Source organism: Apaloderma vittatum, unplaced genomic scaffold (assembly GCF_000703405.1).
Source record: "Apaloderma vittatum isolate BGI_N311 unplaced genomic scaffold, ASM70340v1 scaffold23237, whole genome shotgun sequence".
Classification (NCBI taxonomy): Eukaryota; Metazoa; Chordata; class Aves; order Trogoniformes; family Trogonidae; genus Apaloderma; species Apaloderma vittatum.
In genome coordinates this window covers 23,751-44,998 of record NW_009728193.1, presented here as the reverse complement: position 1 = coordinate 44,998, position 21,248 = coordinate 23,751, and the positions used below count along the sequence as shown (strand labels likewise).

The 21,248-nt window shown below is 36.2% G+C and overlaps 1 protein-coding gene across 1 annotated transcript in view; it reads right to left on the bottom strand.

Annotated features, from left to right (window-relative positions):
- LOC104277384 (protein furry homolog-like) overlaps positions 1-20,129 on the bottom strand; it is a gene marked incomplete at both ends in the record, with an annotated part of 30,557 nt that extends 10,428 nt beyond the window's left edge. The window contains 9 exons of the mRNA XM_009874006.1: positions 1,049-1,147; positions 3,702-3,794; positions 4,768-4,936; positions 5,397-5,477; positions 5,940-6,019; positions 7,859-7,955; positions 8,375-8,514; positions 13,191-13,244; positions 19,930-20,129. Coding sequence (XP_009872308.1) covers positions 1,049-1,147; positions 3,702-3,794; positions 4,768-4,936; positions 5,397-5,477; positions 5,940-6,019; positions 7,859-7,955; positions 8,375-8,514; positions 13,191-13,244; positions 19,930-20,129 — 1,013 coding nt within the window. The remainder of the gene's footprint in view (positions 1-1,048; positions 1,148-3,701; positions 3,795-4,767; positions 4,937-5,396; positions 5,478-5,939; positions 6,020-7,858; positions 7,956-8,374; positions 8,515-13,190; positions 13,245-19,929) is intronic.
- Between the last annotated feature and the right edge of the window lie 1,119 nt (positions 20,130-21,248).

Sequence of the window (21,248 nt, the reverse complement as noted above, 5' to 3'; positions counted from 1 at the left end):
CTCAATGTTTAGTTTTAGTAAGGAATGAAGCACAATGTAATGAAGTCTGTGAATATGCAGAGTAGCGTGACTTTGCTTCAGTAACGTAAGATTTGTTTAAACACCACATACTTCAACAGATTACATAATGGTGATTAGTAACAAATCTGACTGCAGATTACCTTGTTACAGAGCAAAATTAAAGAATAAGGATGAATAGGCAAATTGTAATCTTGATGTAACAATGTTTCTGACTTCATAAATAAAATTACACTGTGAATACTAACATCAACTACTTTTTTACCCTTACGTAAGGAGTTTAAGCCTGTGCTTCATATACTCAGAATATCAGAAAGTAAAGCTCCTCCCTAACAGGAAAGTGAGAATAAGTAATTTTTAAATCATTTGCATTTACTGAATATGCCAATGGTAATGCAAAATTGAGGTCTACATTTCCAGTAAAATGAAGTGAATCAACTTGAAACAGGGCTGTCACGGTCATCGAGAATTACCAAATACTGCATTAATAAGAGATTTAAATCCTTGCTAAGACACAGTCTTAGGGTAAAAACTAAGCTGCAGTCTTAGGGAAAAAACCCATTCCACACAGATATTTTATCCAAAAGAGGCAATACAAAACACTGGAAGAAGAAAATCAAATTGTATGAAGAGAGGAGAAAACAGGCAGAGCAGGGCTATTAACAGACTGCTATTTTGCTAGAAAAGTCTTGTCTGACACTTTCATCTATTAACATAATTTAAATCTATGCATGCAAGTTCTTTTTAGATACATGAGGTTAAATAACTCTGTGCTAAAACCCACTAAAATAATTAAAACCAAGCATAGATTTCAGGACATCTCACAAGTGAGATAACAGAGCACGTACCTTGCACAAAGAAACAAATCAACATTAGAGCAAATGCACGTACACAGTGTGAATTCAATTATACTTCAACTGGGGAGTTATGACTTAAATTGATACAGCTGTTAGCTTTTCCTCATATAATATATTAGCTTGAAAGTGTAAGATGAACAAAACGGAGAAACTGAAATATTTCTTTAAAATACCAGTGAATGCTTCTTTCTTGAACTCAGTTCAAAGGTAGTCTGATAAAGCATCTCCACAAAATTTTTCAAACACGGCACATTCACTTCATTTTTAACAGCCTATTAAAAAAAATACACACATAAATGGATTTTTAAAGTTTATACAGAAGGCAATTTAAATATACATTAAGATGTCTCTGAATTCAAGAACATTCTAAAGTTAAATCTCACATTAAGTATTCGAGCATATTTATCTGAAACAGAAGCATAAGAAATCACGTAAGACACTACAACTATAGTTTTTAAAAAAAAAACAACAACAATCCCAAAACCAATTAAAATACACTAGTATAAAAATGTGGCCTTTATTCCATGCTTGAAGAAGAAAAAGTAACTGCTGCCAGCTAACAAATAAAAACTATATGGAACTCCTTATAAGCATAATTTCCTATTCTTAAAATATAATGCCCGTAACTTTTTCCACTGTTCCCCTCTTCAAGGTTCCCCTTGTCTTTTACGTTCTCCAGTTCAGAAAACTGAAAACTCTGCAAGTCATCCACAGTATTACCAGCCAACCAATCATGTAAGTTGTCCTTCAGAATTAATGAAACAGATACATGGAGCCTCTACACCTTTTTTATCCACCCTGTCCTCACCCACAGAACAGCCCTTGTTCCACAAACCAGGCAGTGACCTTCTTTATCAAAACCTCTGCAAATCTCTTTGACTTCTCTCTGCATACCTGTGGTGATTCTTCTGAAAATTATTCCCAACCTACTGTTTTACGCTGTGTTTCTGCTTTATTTAACAACTTGGGGGGTGAGGATAGGGTGATGGAAGAAGACTGGCTTTTCTGGAAGAGATCCATTATATACACGACACTAACATAAGGTAATTTTTGTTAGCTTTTTTTATTCAAAGTTAGTGAAAGATTTGCCCTGACTACCTTGCTAAGAACACTGGAAACATTCAAGATGGAAAGCATAAAAATAGTGTATAATATCCCTGTAAAGTGTTAAAATCCAAAAAGAAAGAACTGATAAAGTAGTGATGTTTTAAATCGTCTCTGACATACCCCCAAAGTATTTATCTTTCACTATTAAGCTATAAGTAGATCAGTACCCCACTAACTCCACATGAGAAATCAGTCAGGTGTTGCCAGCACCACCCTGTTGCTTTGGGATATAACCTTGGGCTTACAGATCTTCCTTAATTTCCCCACTGTAAAGTATGGTGTCCTACCTGCAGAGTCCAAACCAGGTCATAGTTAAAAATGCCTGAATGACTAAGCACGAAAATGACAGCAAAGAAATCACAATGCCAAAACCCAACAGCTTCCTTACTTAAGCAATTTTCTGTATCCGAGATAGAGAAAAGTCTAGATTCAGTTCCTTCATCTGCTTCAAAGAGATTCAAACTTGCCTCTCCCATCTTCCAAAAGAATGACTAATCCTCTCGACCGCATCTCAATCTGGGATGGGGCTCCCCGCTTCTATTTAAGAAGCTCCATTTGTATGAAATAACAAGACTCAGTGAGTCAGAAGGAAAGATCAAGCCTCCCTCACCAACCATTTAAGCGGATGATTCAGGCTCTGCCTGTAGGAAGCAATACACAACACAACAGACCTGCTCTGGGCAGGCGGTGGCGCATGCCTTCGCACTTACCAACCGACAGCCCCAATTCCCAAGTGCTGCTTCGGCCTCATTACTCTACGGGCAGTTTTCACTATATTTAAACTATGATTTTTCAAACTAATATTTGTGTTCATCTAAGTGCTTTCACTGTGCGTCCCCACTGCCACTGCTGAGCAGCTGTGGAGTTAAGATGACAAAAGCATTCACTTTTTAACAGGACAAGAAATTATTTTCTAGAAGAGTGCAAGTATGCCCAGGTAAGATCAAGACTTCAGTCAACCAAACAGCTGAGACTAACAGGCCTTAAGAGGAAAGACTGTCTCCTTTCTAATTTAAATGAACCAACAAAGAAAAAAAAAAATTCCCCCAAAAAACACCAAAGAAACCTCAAAACAACCAAGGTTGAGTTTAGTGAAGGGAGAGAAGCATTTCCCCACAGCTCAAGGCAAGGCAGACCAGTTAAAAGAGGACGCAGAGTTCAGAGAGATTTATCTTTCTTTTTTCTACGAGCTTGCTTAGATGGGATCCCCACCCAACAGATCCCCATGGGTAGACCCATGACATCTAGGGGACACACACCTTTACAGTTTTTATTTTATTAAGCAAAACCTACATACTTCTTTCCTGCATAGGAGTTCATACGATCCTTATCGGACTGTAAAAATATTACATATCTCAGGTTATTCTAGAAAGAGCTTAACAGGTTTCATCTAATAAAGAGAAGTCAATATGACCCTTGAGTGAACAAATACTAAATCAAGGAAAATTCAAATTTTTAGAGCAAGTATAAGTAAGATTAGACAGTGCTCTGGTGACAAAATGGTCTAGAAAACACACCAATTTAAAAAGTTCTGATTGGAAACAAGATAATACAGAAATCACACTGATGCATTACACTTCATAAGATTATGAGGATGCTTGTAATTTACTTAATAGTCTTTTTGAATCTGTAAAAATATAATATTGTGAGGATTAATTGAAGCTGTTTTAACAACAACAGCGTAACTGAAAGTGAGAGTAGTGTGGGGGGAATACTTACAGCAGCCACGGGGATGAGGATTTCCACAAACAAACCAGCAAGTGCATGTTTTATGTCTTTATCTTTTACTTCCAGGAAGTATTGAGCACATTCCTTAGTAAAGAAGTATTAGAAAAATAATTAGGAAAAAATAAGAGTAATGTCACTACACCATAAAAACCACTAGCAGTATCACATTAATTGTCAATTTAAATTTAAAGTGTGCAATGTGTTTAAGTTAGTACTATATTTCTTGACAATATCGACCTTACACAGCAGTAGAAACTTTAAAATCCCCAGCAATTAAAAACAAATTGAACGGAGAACATTCATAATATGAGATAGCTATTTACTCTACTCAAAATATAAAAGAATAGAAACTTGCACATTTTTCCTCAGATTACTCTAATTTTTTTTTTTTAAATAAATGCTTATCTCTACTGAAGTTACTAGGAAGTATTTTTTTATATATACTTATTTTCAAGATTACTTTAATAAAACGAAAATTTTACAGAGAAATGTTTGCACACTGCACTATATCAAAGACCACTCTGGACATAATCTAAAGTATCTCTGTGTATGTTAGTCTTTCAGGACTGAGATCAACAGCTGTTAAATAGCTCTAACAAAATTTATGACAAAGTCACAGTAACTTCAGTTTCTTTGGAACAGGTGGCAATTTTCAATGAAGAGATGCAAACAATGATTTTGAGTCTCTCTGAAACTTTAAAAAATTGGTTTTTAAACAAAGGCATATTCTTGGAATCTCAGCTATTAAAAAAAGATAAAAAGTAACTTTCTTTAACCAACTGCTTTCATGAAGAAAGAAAATTATTAGATTGCTGCCCATTTGCCTTTAGTCTTGACTAAATTAATGTATTACAGGTTTGTCACACTACTGAGACAATTGATAACACTTAAGCTAGGTACTCACGAACTGCAGAGAAACAAATGATTCATACCTCTAAGAACAGAAAAGGATGAAGGACAACCCACAGAGTGAGCAACAGATCACAGCAAGTATTGTTGTAGCTTCATGACTTAATCAAAATTATGCTCATTTCAGCTCTCTGTAATACTCATTTACCTGCATGAACTGAAATGATGCTTCGAAATCCTCCACGGGATACATCTTTACTCGAAAAAACTTCATTCCCATAATTAAACTGATTATACTTTGTACTACATGAGGACTCTGTTCTTTTTGTCGCAGTTCCTTTAATTCAGTGACGAACTTCTTCCTAACAGCTTGAAATCTGAACAAGGGATAGAGATGGCAATTATTTGCATCCTTAGTTACTTTTATATCATATAATTCTGAACCCATTTCTTCAGTCTGTTAATGATAAGAACACCTACAGTAAAAGTAACACAAGCAAGATGAACCCTGATACTTAAAATCTAGGCATTTAAGAGTGCCTGTGATGATCAGCACATTAGAATGCACTTGGTAACTGAACAACTGACTGATACCAGGTCTCCCTTCCCTGCATCTACAACCTGACCGCAAAGCAATTCAGTACTGCACTAAAGATTATTTCTTGAATTGTTCAAATTTGTTGTTCTGGAATCTAAGACAGACATGCCAGACTACACCTGACTATACTTGACACTTAAGGGATTAGTGACTGGGGTCACTGGTAAATGCTGCTTTGAAGTCTTTAAGTCTAGAGTCACTTTTTCTCAAAAGCAAGAAGAGTCAGAGACTGAACTTACTTTGATTGAGCAAGAACCCCTGTCACTTCTGCATATAGGTCTGCAATAATATGCACATTCCCAGTGTTGGTTCCTGAATACCTAAAGAGAAAACAAAGGCAGGGGGAAAGGTGTTAAACACATCTTTTTTCTTCTAAACCCAAAGCATGTTCTCAATTACAAGCAAAACTGCTATTATGATAATAATCTATGGAATAGCAAGGCAGATTATTATCATAAAAACAATGAAAGTCAGGCATTAAATGCAGGGGTGATGTAGTTTCACTGAACATCAGACATATATTCTGCATAGGAAGTCAATTATAGTTACCCAGACCAAGATTTTCTTTCTCTGACTAGCTGTGCACATTATTCTGCATATGCTAAGCAAAATAAACACAGCATTATATTTGACATGTTTTCAGTTTAAAGATCTCAACCAATGTTCATTTACAGTATTATCACCAACATGGTACATATGAGGCAAAAGAGAACAATCACAACAATCACACAAAGGCTCATAATACATGCAAAAATGTTTCAAAGCACACAAGTGAAACTTACCCTTCCTTATGTTTAAAGTGCTTAAAAGCCAAGTTTAGAACTTCATGTACTAAAGGATCTGGCACTGGATGAACAGGTATCTGAAATGCAGGTATCATTTATATATATGTAACTAGGCATGTAAATACACGCATGTATGTATGTATGCTTGAAGTAAGTAACCAGTACTGTGAGATGCCCTGCAGAAATCTCTCCCACTAGTGTGGAAGGACACATCCTTTGTTGGTATACAATTATTAAGTTAATTCTGCATCATGTACACCACTACACAACCTATACTGACATTGTCTTAAATTATTTTGCATACTGGCCTTTAGGGATTAAATTAATAATAACAGCGATGTAAACATTATGAATTTGTCATCAAAATTTATCGGACTAGGTTAACTCTGCATCTTTCCACACTATCTCATGCGTCGTTACTACTACAGATTTAGCCTCAAAATGCAATTCATCTGCATATGAAAAGGAAGACAAAACAAAAAACTAAGAATGCAGAAGAGATTATCATCTCCATTTTAGACTTTCTGCAGATGAAAGCTCCCAAAACATACAGAAAACCTCCTAGCAATAAGTAACAATGTGGTGAGAAACCAAAATCAAGCATTGATTAGAAGGCCTTTTTTTACCAAGGTTCTCTTTGACATCACCATTATCTCAGGTTTAAAAGAAAACATTTCTTTAAAAATCAAATGTATTCCTTTAAAAAACCACTATAAATAATTTTGAGGTCATAATATCTTTCAAATTACAAAGCAATTTATGCAGACACTAGGATAACCCTACTAAACATTTCTGCTTAAGAGTGACTAAGATTTTCACTAAAATATATTAGAAAAGATTACTGTCTTGCCTACACAAAATTAAGCATGTACTGCTTGAGTTTTTCATATTCTTTTGCATCAGGAAAGCTATTTGTCTAAGAACTTCCAGTTACTGGAACTGGCTATTTACATGCATACTCATACAATGAGTAATATGCAGTAATTTAAGCAAAAGATTTTTGTTCCTACATAGGTCATGTCTATCACCCTCTCTCTGGCTGCTCTGTGCATATTACAGAAAGGGCTGGATCATACCCTTTGCACCCACTAAAAACAGTTTCTAAGAATCAAACAACGACAGGGCTCCCAAGAAGACAGGTGCAACGTATTCACACACGGCTTGATAAAAAGCCATTCCTTCTGTGCTTTGTTTGACAACCTAATTGCAGATTCACATTACAGGCCAAACATACAAACTCTCCTTTAGATATTCTGTCTACGAATTTTATCTCCTAATACTAAATTGACAGAAGGATTCTCTCAAGTGGTATACCTACGTTTAGTGGCCCATTGTTGGTCTTTAGCAGAGGAAAATAGTATTATCAGAAAAATACCTATCTTGTCTGGAGTACAAGCGCAAGAGGCTCACCAAGCATTATAGGAGTCATCACAGACTATATCCAAAACTAAAACTTTGGCACCTCTCCTGACATCAGAATCACTGGCAACATGTACTCCATTCAACAGAAAAGGTACTGAACATAAATAAAATGTTACTTTCTACAGTTTTGTCATTTGCAATACATCTGCAGCTTTGACTTAAGAGGATCATAGAATCATAGAATGAATCATAGAATGGCCTAGGCTAGAAGGGACCTTAGAGATCATCTAGTCCAACCTCCCTGTTATGGGCAGGGACGCCACCTCTCGACTAGACCAGGCAACACATGGGGATCCAAGGCACGTGAACTGAGGTCAGCCAGGCATATAAAGAATGGACAGGAGAGGCCAAAGGCTTTATGCAACTGAGAGTATGATTACAGCCTTGCATATACTCAAACTATATATTCTCCAGCTTTTAATATAAAAATTTAAAGATTATAAAAATTGACATTAAAAGCAAAAGATTAAGTTTGTCAAGGCAAAAGAGCTTACCTGTTTTAGAACCTCTATTAAAACTAAACAAAAAATGAAATCTACAGCTAAATCCCTCCTTTCAAGTAGATAATCTCTTTCACGTTGTTGGTCGTCCCTAAAATAAGAAATCAAGAGCACATATATCATACGCAGGCCTAGACACAAATATTGCAGAAAAGGGGTACATACGTCTTTCACGCAACCACTGTTGCATACACGTATAAAATGGATGGTTAGAAAGACTTCTGGGGGGTTAGTGCAACACTGACATCTTGACCCTTCCTGAAAGGACCCACCAAAAGCCAAAACAAAGAGACAAAGCAGCTTAGAATTATCAGCATCCAATTTCCTTCTGTGTATCAACTCCACACTCATTAAGTCGCTTCCTGAGTATCTAATTAAATACACTACCTCACAGAAGTCCATGCTATTTCTACACAGATATAGCCAATGACAGATCCAAATACAAAATATTTATCAAAATAGTACAAAGCACACAAAAATCAAACTGACTTTTGCAAGGAAAACTCTTACCCCTTCGACTTCGTGCTAGACCGAGGTCTATATTCATAAGATTCATCTTCTGTTCCATTTTGACGCCTGTACCAGTCAAACAAGGTGCGTAATAAGGAGGGGAGACAGTGCTCTGCTACTGAGCTCATAGAGCTTATCAACTGAAAACAAAGAGTATGAAGAAAAGTTCAGCATGGTAAAGCAATCCAAAATTCCTAGAATTATACTTGTTCCTTCAAATTAGTTTTTAATGTTAAAAACAAAGCAGCAATCTTATATGTTATTTTTACCTGGGATAATTACTGCAAATATAATAGAATCTTTTATGTTGGAAAAGATCCTTAATATCATTTATGTATTACGGTAAATGTAACCAGACAAAGTGTTCTGAAGGTCACGGAGATAACAGAATCCTAAATTCATACAGATAACTTGTATAAAACTCCTGAGAAAACAGCAGAGGTTTTTAGGATGACCCTGAATGTTGCCATATGTATCTCTGATGCATTTGTACCTTTACATTACAAATGACAGGTAAGAGGCAACCCTCCTGAATGAGGCAAGTATGCAACACCTTCAAAATCATGCTCCTTTGTTATATATATATATATATAAATACATATAAATATGTATATATATATATAAAGAGCCTTTTAGATATTGTAGTCAACTTTTAATATATTTGACTGGTCTAGATCTCAAGTTATTTTTCTCTTAAGCATAACTCCCCTATTTAATGCTTCCTTTCAGAAGAGCCATATGAGTTGTAAACCTAGCCATGAAACAGTGGCAACAGAAATCATTAGAGAAGGAAGACTTTTAACAGGGTATGAATCTTAAATTCCCTAGGCTTCCTTTAAACTACACTTCAGTGGGACTCATCAGTACTTGGAGAGAAGAAGGGCTGGAGAAAGCAAGCATAAAGCAGCTACAAACTCCTTGCCAGGAGGCAGCAGGAAGCAAGCTCATCCCCAGAACACTGGCTGGAAAAGGAGAGTCACCACGTTGTTCCGATGTCATATATTAATTACCTCTTGCATCTTTCAAATAAGAGGCTTGAAAAGAAGCCATCCTCATGCTATAACATCTATTATTGACAATTTTGGGAAAATAAACATAACATCAATGCCATTATTTCTTTGTCCTCATTTGAAGTATCTTGATTTTTCAGGTTTGGGAAAGGATGGGGGTAGGTTAACCATAGGAAAACCTCAGGAGGATGTTTTTTCAACCATGTGGACACTTTATTCTTCTTGTTAACTGGCCAGCTATTCAAGTCACAAGAACCAAGTATTAATTATTTGAAAAACAAAAAAGATTCAGAAAGCAGAAAGAACCTGCCCGGCTCTTTAGTTACTGAACTGAAGGTATGAGACTCAGTATAAAATCATCAGTGTAACTGGTAATCTTTAGAATGAAAGCTAAAACTAATCTTGATGAAGGTATCTATCACCAACCACAGCAATCCAAAACATGTTTTGCCTTTAGAATTTACTGTTGATGCCCATATCCTGCAAAAATCTAAATGCTGGGGAAATACATTATTATCTCTTTTTCTAAAAATAACAAAGTTCCCTTTCTCTAAAAATAATGATAGACCCAATAGGTTACACAGACCTATGTTCCTACAGCAACTACACAAAAGGACAGGAACAGATTACGCGAACACTAAGGTTACCCTGTGTTATCATAATCGATCCAGCAGTTAGGCAATATATCTATTGTTTTGCACAGAAACAAGCTGTATCTCATGCATTAAAAAAAATGTCATTGGCAAAGTGCTAAATCCAGAAACTACTGAGTTTATAAAGGTCTTGAAATGAAAAATCAGTTTTACAATTACAATTCGTATTTCCCGCTGAGTTTTGCACCCTTAACATTCTAACAAAAAGACACTGGAATTATGAGAAAGATTAAATCTTGGCTTGGATTACACAGCTGCTAAGCTGCTATGTGCTTAATCATTTTATTTAAAATGATCAACCTTGCTGTTTGGATACTAAGTTCAAGATAATCATATATAAAAATCATAAGACAATTCTTTCATTTTAGCATTAAAGCATGCCTAGGTTGACAGCAACCCTCTGGATGAAGAGAGATCCTGTAATGCCCAAGAGGACAGGGCTACACCAGTCGTCATCATGACTTATATTCCTCGGAATGAAACAGCAAAGCGTGCTCCAGTCTTAAAGGCCGTAACACATTGCTAACTCCTGCACCTAACATATCCAGGGGCACACTGAGCGGTAAGGAGTGAGAGACGATAGTAAGATGCTCAAGCCCAAATTCCAACTATGGCCCAAATCCTGATCCTGAAAAAACTGCTCAAGTGGTGGCTAATGATGAACAAGCCTGAATCCCAGAGACACATCTGCTTTCAGTCACTGAGATGGTCACAATATGCCTGAAGTTTTGGTGTCTTAGGACAAGAGTAGGAAATTGCCAGGTATGATTCTTATAATAAACAAAAGAAGAAAAATTCAAGCTATTTCAGTTTCAAGCTGTACAAGCAAAAATATTTTAAGAAATGCAATATATGCTCTATGAAAAAAGCTCCTCTCCGGTAGGTTCTTGATGCTCTGGGAATAACAAAGTGAACTCGTACAAAAATGCTAAAATTTTTAATGGTTTAGAAGTGTATCAACATAAAAATTTCCTTGTCGGTTTCCAAAGTTTCATCTCTTTTAGCTAAATCTACAATTAAAACTTCAATGACAAATACAAGAATTGTACTATCTGAAAATTAAAAACTATTGATTTGGCACACTTGGATCTAACAGCAGCCCTCTTGTTCCGGTGATGGTTCCAACCGAAACAATTTTTAATCCCATTTAGCAGCTATTTTACTTTTACATGATGTGGACTATACACCTTTCTCCTCCATCCTTCGCCTCTGATCTGAGAGAATGAGTGTAAACTAGATCCTTTCTTACTCCCAGAGTCCCTCTTGTGTTTCAGTCATGCTCTTTCTGTTCACAAAGTACAACACTTTCTAGCTCAGGCACCGGATCAGTACAGCTGAAGTCAGTTTTTAGACTCAGATTCCTGACTCTGTAAAGAAATCAGGGTGAACCAGGTGGGCCCAGCAACAGCTCCGGCTTCTCTGCTGGAGACCGCAGCCGAGCACTCTGGATCCTCCTCTCTCCGGTTCTTTGTCAATCTCTTTTTACTCTGCAATCACCCGTGCTGTTGGACAACCGATCTTAGTAAACCAAGCAATGAAAGGAGAGAAGCGAACTTAATTCCTTTTGCCAAACAATGTTCAAAATTCCCTATCAAAATTCAAAGGGAGCCATTCCTCTCTGACTTTCTATAGTAGTTATTCAGTTAACATTAAAATTCAGATTTCTGTGAACTCAAAGTAGAACATAAATATAAAAAGAGGGAAAATAAGAACTCACATGCATATCTACACACACAATCAAAAATTCTTTTTCGTATTATATTTTCAGGAAAATGAGTTTACACTTCTCAATATTTTAAAATAAATTATTTTTAAAATTTTTAAGACATTCTATATTAAGAAATTTCAAAAGTTATATTTTTTTTTAAACTTTTCTTCACTTAGCATATTTTTAGACCCTATATGTAGTTCAACACATGACTACAAGTGATTTATAAAAGAAATCCTTAACTGAGGAGGGATATGACAGTAGGAAAGGCAACCAGAGTTGACATAAAACCGAGTAATATTACTAATTGACAGATTTCCTTAGGCCATCCCTATCATGCATATTATTTAGCTTTCAGTCAGCTTGAAACAAAATACTGTAGCTATCAAAGAATTTACTCCCCGCCCCCCTGACATCCACTTCCCCTGCTTATGAGTAAACTTTCATTTAATGGCCTTGTATCATACAATTTAATGGCCTTATTTCATATAATGGCCTTAAAGCAGTTAGATTAGAAAATGTTAAAAGGCTGAGCGTGGTTTTTGGTGATGATTTTGATTTTCTTTGAAAATAAAATTATACTTCAAACATTACATACTATTATTTGTTTCTCTTTGGGGACGAGGGAAAAGAGGCGCATGGATGGCTATTAATTGAAAAGCAGAGGCAGGTGGATAGATTTCATTGCAATGTTTAATGCTTACATCTGAGGAGTAATGGAAAGTATGAAACAAAAACCCAGTTACTGAAGATATGGACAGAACACTAAACCTCATGCAGTGAGATGCTATTCAGTAACAGTTAAGAACCGCAATAGGCAATTAATGGGGCTTCATCTGAAAGTTGCTCTCTGTTGCAAGGAAGTAGTCATGGAACAAAAACATGCCCATACCAGGAAAGAAATAGAAGTGCAGACAATAAGCCTGAATAAATTCAGCAGGCTATTATTCCAGGTACTGTGCACTTATATTAAGTGAAACAGAATAGCCTCACAGTGTGACTCAGCGGAGGACAAAGTAATTTACCTCACATCTTTCTGACAAGGAATCAAAAAGCCCTCAGTAAAAGCCATGTTACTGAAATTAACACTATTTGCATATTTTATATGCAAACCCAAACACTGAAACAGTAAGTGATACAGGCTGAGGTTTCACAAAGCCTGCTAAGAGGAATAGAAATACATTCTTTCTGTCCCCTACCAGATCTCAGCATCTTTCCTCTAGCAGCTTTCCTTGCCATCTTCAAATAGCTGACCTAATGTAGTAGTTTCTTACTTTCATATTCTACAACAGAAAATAAAGTCTAACTAACATTCAATGTCTAGGCCTCCTGATGACGATTCAGATGTGGACGTTCCAAGTCATTACAACACTGGAACCGCTATTGTGCAAAAACAGAGTCCATCTTAATCCAATAAAAACTGCCTTCAATCACGTGTCTCCTACCTGATCAAACTGAAGATCTTCACCTCTTTGAAGAGATCTGGACAACAGCTTTTCCTGTAAAAAAATAAGAAGTAACAAGAATTTCACAATGCAATTGACTGTTAACAAAGATAGATTGCTTCTTTCCAATTTATATTACAGAACAAAGAAATAACTTCTAATGTATTTGCAATATATTTCAGCTAGAACCACTTCTGAAGACATGAAAATGGAAGGATACGGATCTAAAATAATTTGTTAGTTTAAAAGTAATAACACTCAAGACTGACAAACAAGAAAATGACAAACACCTCTACCAAATAGCAGGGCCTACAGCGCTGTGCACAACAGAGATAGCTGCCAGTGGGTGCCAAGTGTAACTTAGAAGGAAAGCCATTCCCATCCGAATTAACAAGCATATTCATGCTCATATAAGGCAGTTACTGTAAGCTACAAGAATGAATTTTCAAATGCCTTCACAAAGGCAGAGACAATTGTTAACACATTTCTAATCTGGGCTTTTCCTGAACTGCAGTGAAAAATAGCTGGAAAACCTAGTCCAGGAGAAGAAGAATGACAATAATAACTTGCTTTACATTTGTAATAACTTTGTACGGTATACAGAAAAGATGCATTACCACCAGAATTTAATTATTGCAATATTTCATTGTTACCAGTAACATAAGACATAGTGCTCTGTTAAAATAAAAATAAAATTATATTCTTGGCAAAATAATTTAGTGAGAATTAAAGCATGAAGAAAACAAAACACTCATGGACCATAAGAGTAATGCAACAGTAAGTCTTACTAGACACTGTGGAGAGTACTAAATTATACAGTTAAAGAAATACAACTTCTATAGTCCCTTGCTAGAGTATCCTGGAATGTAAAGAAAGAAAAGTGAAAAAACAAAAATAAAAAATAAAGATTAAGTCCCATGTACTGGCTCTGAGAGTCAAGGAATTACGTTAAGCCAAGTGCCACAGTAAGAGCTTTAAGATGTGATGAGCATTTATTTTTTTGCTATTTAAACAAATTTTAAAATGCTTTTCACTTTATAAAAAATTAATCAAAATTTTATCTTTGACAGGGAAAGTAGAAAAGCCACCCAAGGTAAGTAGCTCAGATTAGATTGCAGTGTGCGAACAAAAAGCTTTCACAGAGCAAGTTAAGTCAAGTAGTAAACTGGAAGAGCTGTTAAATTGCCTGATCTGGATGCAAAAGGAGGTGTCAGCAATACTGATAGCCAGCACTGCTCCCAACAGGTTGTGCCTCAGTTAACACAAAATAACTGCTCCATAATTTAGTAAGAGACAACACCCATGCTCTCAGGCTGTTGACAACAATTTTCCAAGTCGATACGGCTTCGCGTTTAACACTTGCAAGGCTGCAAGATAGGCTGTTTGTTAAACAGATACAAACTGGAATCGCATGCGCCAAGTCCAACATTCAAACCGGCAGCTTATTTTTCCTTAGCCTAATCATAATCTTTAAATTGAGAGACAACTTCTGGCATGTTTTGCCATGAGTGCAGCTGTATTTCATGTTCAAAAGGACATGATCTCTGGCAACTATTACAGCCTCTGAAAACTTGAATTCAACATTACTCAGGCAAAAAGCATTTGTCTACTTTGAAAATAAAACTTGAAATAATACAGATACCAATTCACAAGTGAGACCATTTTCACTTTCTATAATCCAAAGAAACCCACTTAACTGTCTAAGAAAACACTGTCTTTAATATACACCTCTAGTATGCTTACATAAAAAAAATATATTTTAAAAAAGAAGAGGTTTCAGGAAAATGAAATTAATATCCTGAAACAGTTCTATTTGTTCATCAATTGATGTATTGGTCAATGTTCTTTCACAGTGTACTCAAAAACAAGAAAGAAAAGGTTTCAGATACTGTCAAATAAACACTTTTTCAATATGAAAAATCCTATAATTTTAAGTGTTAAGTCTGTTCAAAATACCATTATGAGCACTGACATTTTGCAGCCAGTACTAAAAGCTCTTCTTTGAACTAGAAGTTCTTCTTTTAACTAGCTCTTCTTTTAACAAAAAGCTCTTCTTTTAACTAGAATTCCTCCCACTCCTTTTTTTTTTTTTTTAAATAAAGAAAGGTCTGCTGCAGGTGAATTCATGTTATCTGTACTATGCTTTTTGATAAACTGCACAAGTAAGTGTAATCTTATCTATCAAGCAGAAACATGAGAAATCCACCCTACATAAACATTATATATTACTAAATAAACTGAAGGAACATAACCAGAAATCTATTTCCCAAGAAGTGACCTTCCTGTAAGAATATGGTAAAAGTCAGGTTCCTTATGATACGACGCCCCAAACATGCCACATTTCCACCACAGTACTACAAAATTGTTATAAGGGTGAACAAACATTGAGTATACTATACCTACTGCATATGTCTAAACTCAGAAATAGCTAAAGAATGAGAACAAAGAGAGGTGAAATAATCTGTTAAGTATTCGCAAAAAGTTGAAATCCCTTTTAATAGATAGTGAACAATTTTTAAGATTCTTCTCAAAGTTTAGCTTTTCCCCCCCCATTCTATACTAATTAAGACACTTCTGTATATCAAATGTTGATATAACTTTTAAGAATTTTAGTATCAGAAAGAATGAAAACCTTACAAGTTTCTAATTGTCTCTACAATTTTTCTTCAGCATTAAAGGACTTAAAGTACTAAAAGGTACATATCACCGTAGATACTGTAACACTGACCAAACAAACGTGACATAAACAAATAATACTCTTTAACCCAGTCACAGGTTTATCAAGGCCTTTGAATTATTTGCATGGCTTTAAAACCTATTTTCTTTCAATGTCTTCTAACTCTGCTTTGTCATGGCGCAGGCTGGCTCACATGATTTACAAAAATCTATCTAACAGCACAAAATAAAGGTCTGGAAACTTTCACTGAATTAATAATTTAAGGTTTTTCTGGCTTCCTGAAGTTCAGAGAGATGGAAATAATACGTCTACATTTATCTTTTACAAATAAAAAAGAAAGAAAGAAAATTTTTTTTAAAAAAAGAACCACTGTTGAATTAACCTAACCAAAGAGCAGTTTGCATCCATTGTGTAACGCAGCAATGTCAACACACGGCAAGCAGCGCAGATCAGGATGTAGACAGACGTGCGTGCGCTGTGCAAATAACTGCACCCCTGCAAAAAGGTACCACCCGTTGGCCCCTCTCCAGCATTCACTGGCACCCTCCTCGGGCGGCCAGCATGTCTCAGCCGGCTGGCTCAGGCGAACGCAGCAGAACAAATGAGCCTATGCATTTCGGAAATAAGGAACCAGAGGAGCGATGCTGCCGTGCCTCCCACTGTCCAAGCGCCGGGCAGCCTCAGTGAAATGCTGCACTGAAGAACTGCAGAGTGCAAACTTATGCAGACCTCAGACGAGCTTTTGAAAGTGCCCGGACAAAGCTTGCAAAAGTAAACTGTGCTAGGCTGAGCAATATTTAGGTATTGCCTTCCAATACCTGAAGGGAACCTACAGGAAGGCTGGGGAGGGACTTTTTGCAAGAGTGTCTACCAATAGGACAAAGGCAAATGGATTTAAGTTAAAGGAGAAGAGATTTAGATTGGATCTCAGGAAAAAATTCTTCAGTATGAGGGTGGCAAGACTCTCGAACAAATTGCCTAGGGAAGTTGTGACTGCCTCCTCCCTGGAGGTGTTCAAGGCCAGGTTGGATGAGGCCTTGAGTAGCCTGATCTAGTTGAGAGGCGTACCTGCCCATGACAGGGGGTTGGATTAGATGATCTTTAAGGTCCTTTCCAACCTAGACCATTCTATGGTCTTCACGATGGAAAAAAAAATCACTGATGTTGACAACAGGTTTAAATGCTCTTCTTGCTAGCTTTGCTTTAAAGCATGAGACTGAACCACAATTTAGTGAGTTAGCAGCTTACCTAGTTAACAGTTTGGTAACTGGATGGCACCTCGTTAAACTCTGCTGAAATTCCAAGCATCTGTATTTACGTGGAGCCTGAGAAACTACAAGGTAACCGACTTTATCACTAGCCTTTTTCACTGGTATATTTTGTTTCACATCTGGGGAATGCTGATACCATGCCTCACAGCCATCCTGTCTCGGCTGAGAAATAAGCTACAATAAATTGTGTCTGAATGCCTTTTCCTTTAAAACTACATACTATTACAAAAGACTTAGAAGAATTGATTTTTAAAAAGTGTTCTAATTTAAATTACTCACTAAAACGATGATCTTACTTCTTGTGGCTACGCTTCCAAGTTGTATCATTTTAAGCATTTGATTATAAGCTCCCTCTGTAACTTTGGAAACTCTGCGGTATTAAAATTTTGCAAGCAGAGAACTCTTAATTAAATCAGTGAAAGGAAACTGGATTGTTACACACCGAATATCATAAGTAAATTCACAGCTAGAGAAACCATTTAGTTACTTTCTAAAATCAGTTCCTTCTAAATGAAACCCATACATCTAGCCAAAATGGTACCAATCTGTCACCCTCTGGTGCTGTCTTCATCCAAAGCTACTATTTATATATTATTTTTTAATTAATTTTTGCTCCCCTACTGGCATGTTCATCTTCAAGCTTTAAAAAGTGTCTAGCTTTAATTGGTCTGGCTCCAAATTCTCTCCAACAGCTTTATCCAAGAGCCTAGCTTCATTTAACACATTGAAGATTTATGTAACACCATATACATATTCTCCACATTATTATTTGCAGCCAAGTCATCCCACAAAATCAAATCACACTAAAATGATAAAGGGCTTTCCTCTCTTCCATTAAAGCCTTTTCTCCAATCTCAGTCAGTGCCTTTCTTGTGCCCTTCCAGCCTTTCATCTTTCTTTCTGTCATCACTAGAGCTGAATATTCAGTATATCTGGATTTCAAATATATCAAACACTACATACAAAAATAAAACCAATTCAGTACTTCTTTTCACTGAGACACCTAAAGATTCCCTTCTACCTCTTTGTGCTACATACACTCAGGTTGTTTCATTTCTCCACAGCTTTTGGCACCTCTTTTAAATTGCTATCCTTCCTCCCCAGCAATATAACGTAAGGAATGCTGGCTGTATGTGTAAATTTACATTTGATTGCATTAAAAAATCATTTTGTTTAAAGGAATTCAACTTAGCAAATGAACTCAGAGCTGTTAAACACCTTTGCAAATGGCTCCTCCAGTAATATTCGTAATTTATTTTATTCCAAAGGATTTTATGCATACTGTATATACATAAAATATAAATTTCATAATCTTATTTGTAAAAGATCCTGATTAAGGCAGGCTTCACGCAGTCACCGTAAGAACTCACCAGACAAAAAGGCTGGGAATCACTCTTCTTTGACAAGTGTGTTATTTCATTAGTTTCATAGGTTTGCTAATTTTTAATCCGGCAAGATGTTTTGATTTTGTGTAATTAACAGATTTTAAAACATTTGTTTAATAAACAGTCAATAGCATGGCAGGGACACACAGCCCTGATTGTTGTCAGGGGATTTATTTAATCTGGTCTAGGGACAAGTTTTGCAGCACAAGTGAACTCCAGGGCTGTAATATTTACCTTGCTATATGAGTATTCTGGTTAAGAGATTTAACTCCAAGCTAGCTGTGTCTACAGGAAAAGCCTTCCCCTCAGATCATCTGAATTGCAGCCAGCCTGCATCATTCTGACCAAGCACTGCCCTCCCCGTACATTTTAGCACCCCTGCAAATCTCTCATTTCTTAGCCACGTTCCCCTTCAACATTTTTCCCTACCAAGTTTCTCTCTTATCTTCTCACTTTGGTTCTTATCAAACCTTCCTGAATACCTGACTCTTCTGAATGTCTATAAGGAAACAGACAAGTTATGTTTAAACTGTAGGCTTGCCTGGCAAACACACACACACATAGTTAAGTAGGTGTGTATGAAGTGTTTCGTTTTTCTGGGACATTGATCTACTGATGGGTTTAGTTGAAGGTGACTCCATTAGTGACTCCACAAAACATGTTTAGCCCCATTTCTGTGTTCTTTTGGACTGCTTCTTAAGAAGAAATTTTTTTAATATTTCAAAACTGAGGCTCAAACGCTCACACGTCCACTTCTGCCCATGAACCCGCCCGCAAGCAGCAGCTGCAACTCTGAGCCTTCTCTGAGCTCCAGCATCTCACCTGCTCACGAAATTTCCAAGTGAAAAAGCCACTTTTTTCCCAGAAATTTCCAAGGAAAAAAACCATCCATTTATTTCAAGATCATGCAATCTGGATCACCAACACAATTTTGCTTTTTGTCTAATGTGCAACATATTCTGGCTACTATATCCTTCCAGGCATTAGAGTTACTACTTGGGAAAACAAACCATACGCGCCTTTTCTTGGAAGTATACTGCCGACGCATTATTTCAAAGAACTATAAACAGGAAATACACTTCACAGTGTTAATGAAGGAACATTTTTTAGTTGTCGCTATTTCCTTTTGTAACTTTACAGAACTTACGAATACTAAGAGGTCTCATTGCCAGTAACCACTGCATAACAGTTTTAACGGAAGTCAATAAAACACAACCTGGGCAGCAACTCTGTTTGCAGAAGCCTATTTATTCTTGAAGTAATCCCTTTGAAAAGTCAATATCTGGGTATGTTTTTTGCAGTAACCATACATATGATCCCTATTTTACTAAAAAAATAAAAATAAAAAAAAAGAGAAAGAAAAAACAGGACCATTTCAAGGGATACCAAGAAAAAAAGGGACTCACCAAAGGTTCAGCCATTACAACTTCAATTTTCTTTTCAGCTTGAACAGCAAATTCAGCAAAGAGGCTTTTGATGACATACTCGCCAGGTTTGACATCTGGATCAATAGTAATGTTAGACATGATGATGGTTCTCTTTTCCCAGGTGGAAACAACACTTGGAGAAACTCTGCGTTTATTTACTCTGCTGGGTGGCGTGGAGGCTATAGGAAAAAAAAAATAAATAAAGAGCTATAAAGCAGAGCTTTTAGACAACACCGGTCACTTCTTTACTTTTCCCATCCAGCAGACAGACGTATTCACACAGTAAATTCTGTAATCCAGAAGAAGGAAACAACTAGCTACAACATTCAACAAGATTATTGTTTTTTCAATTACATGGGAAATTCTACTCTTAAGGTGCATAAGCATTTACAACGTAACTCATTTTTGTTCAATGTCAAGTGTTATCTCCTTATATTGGGAGAATCTATTTGATTCAATTTTTATGAATCATCCATGAAGTTCAAGTTTCTACTCAGGTATCCAAATGTCTTCAAGACAAATACCTCCTCAGCTCCCCTTGACACTTTTTGTCAGTAAGCTGATTTGCTTAACAAGAATGCAAATCGCTTCTAGATATCTCATGCAAACTACTTTTCTCTGCCCTCTAGTCACAAATCTGAAAGATTTTCTGCTTATCAGAAATATTAATTGACCAATATAAAAAATACCGGATATAATTAGTCTCCCTCTCCACGGATTAATGGTTTCACCTTTCTAATTAGATGGTCACACATGAAGTTTACATATATTTATCCACCTTTAATTTCATTTTTCTCCCTAAGCACTCAAAACCATTTATCATCAAGTTGATACTCAATGTGCATTCCAGTACTGAAAACCAGTATCAGAACTCACACAGAACAACTAAATAATTACAATTCTTGTCTTACACACTATAAATCAGAATAACTACTGACATCTCTACTGATACCCCAGATCTATCCAGAAAGGTCTGATATTTCTCTAGAATATTCCATGACTATTTTTTAACTGATACTAGAAATAGATTTTAAGAATTCTTACACATTAAGATTTTATTTAATTAAGATAGTTGTACAGGGAGCCTAGTTTCAGTCTATTTTATTGTATTGCATATCATGATTTATACAGGTAAGCTACTTCAAGGCTTTTTGCAGTTAAAGCGTGAGGACATGTACTTGGCCAGCTTCTTATGAACTTGCAAAACGTTCTGTGTTTTCAACTCATACATGTGCAATTGCTGTTAGCTAAACATTATCCATAACTTTTATTCAAACATTTTTTCAGTGGTCAGTTCA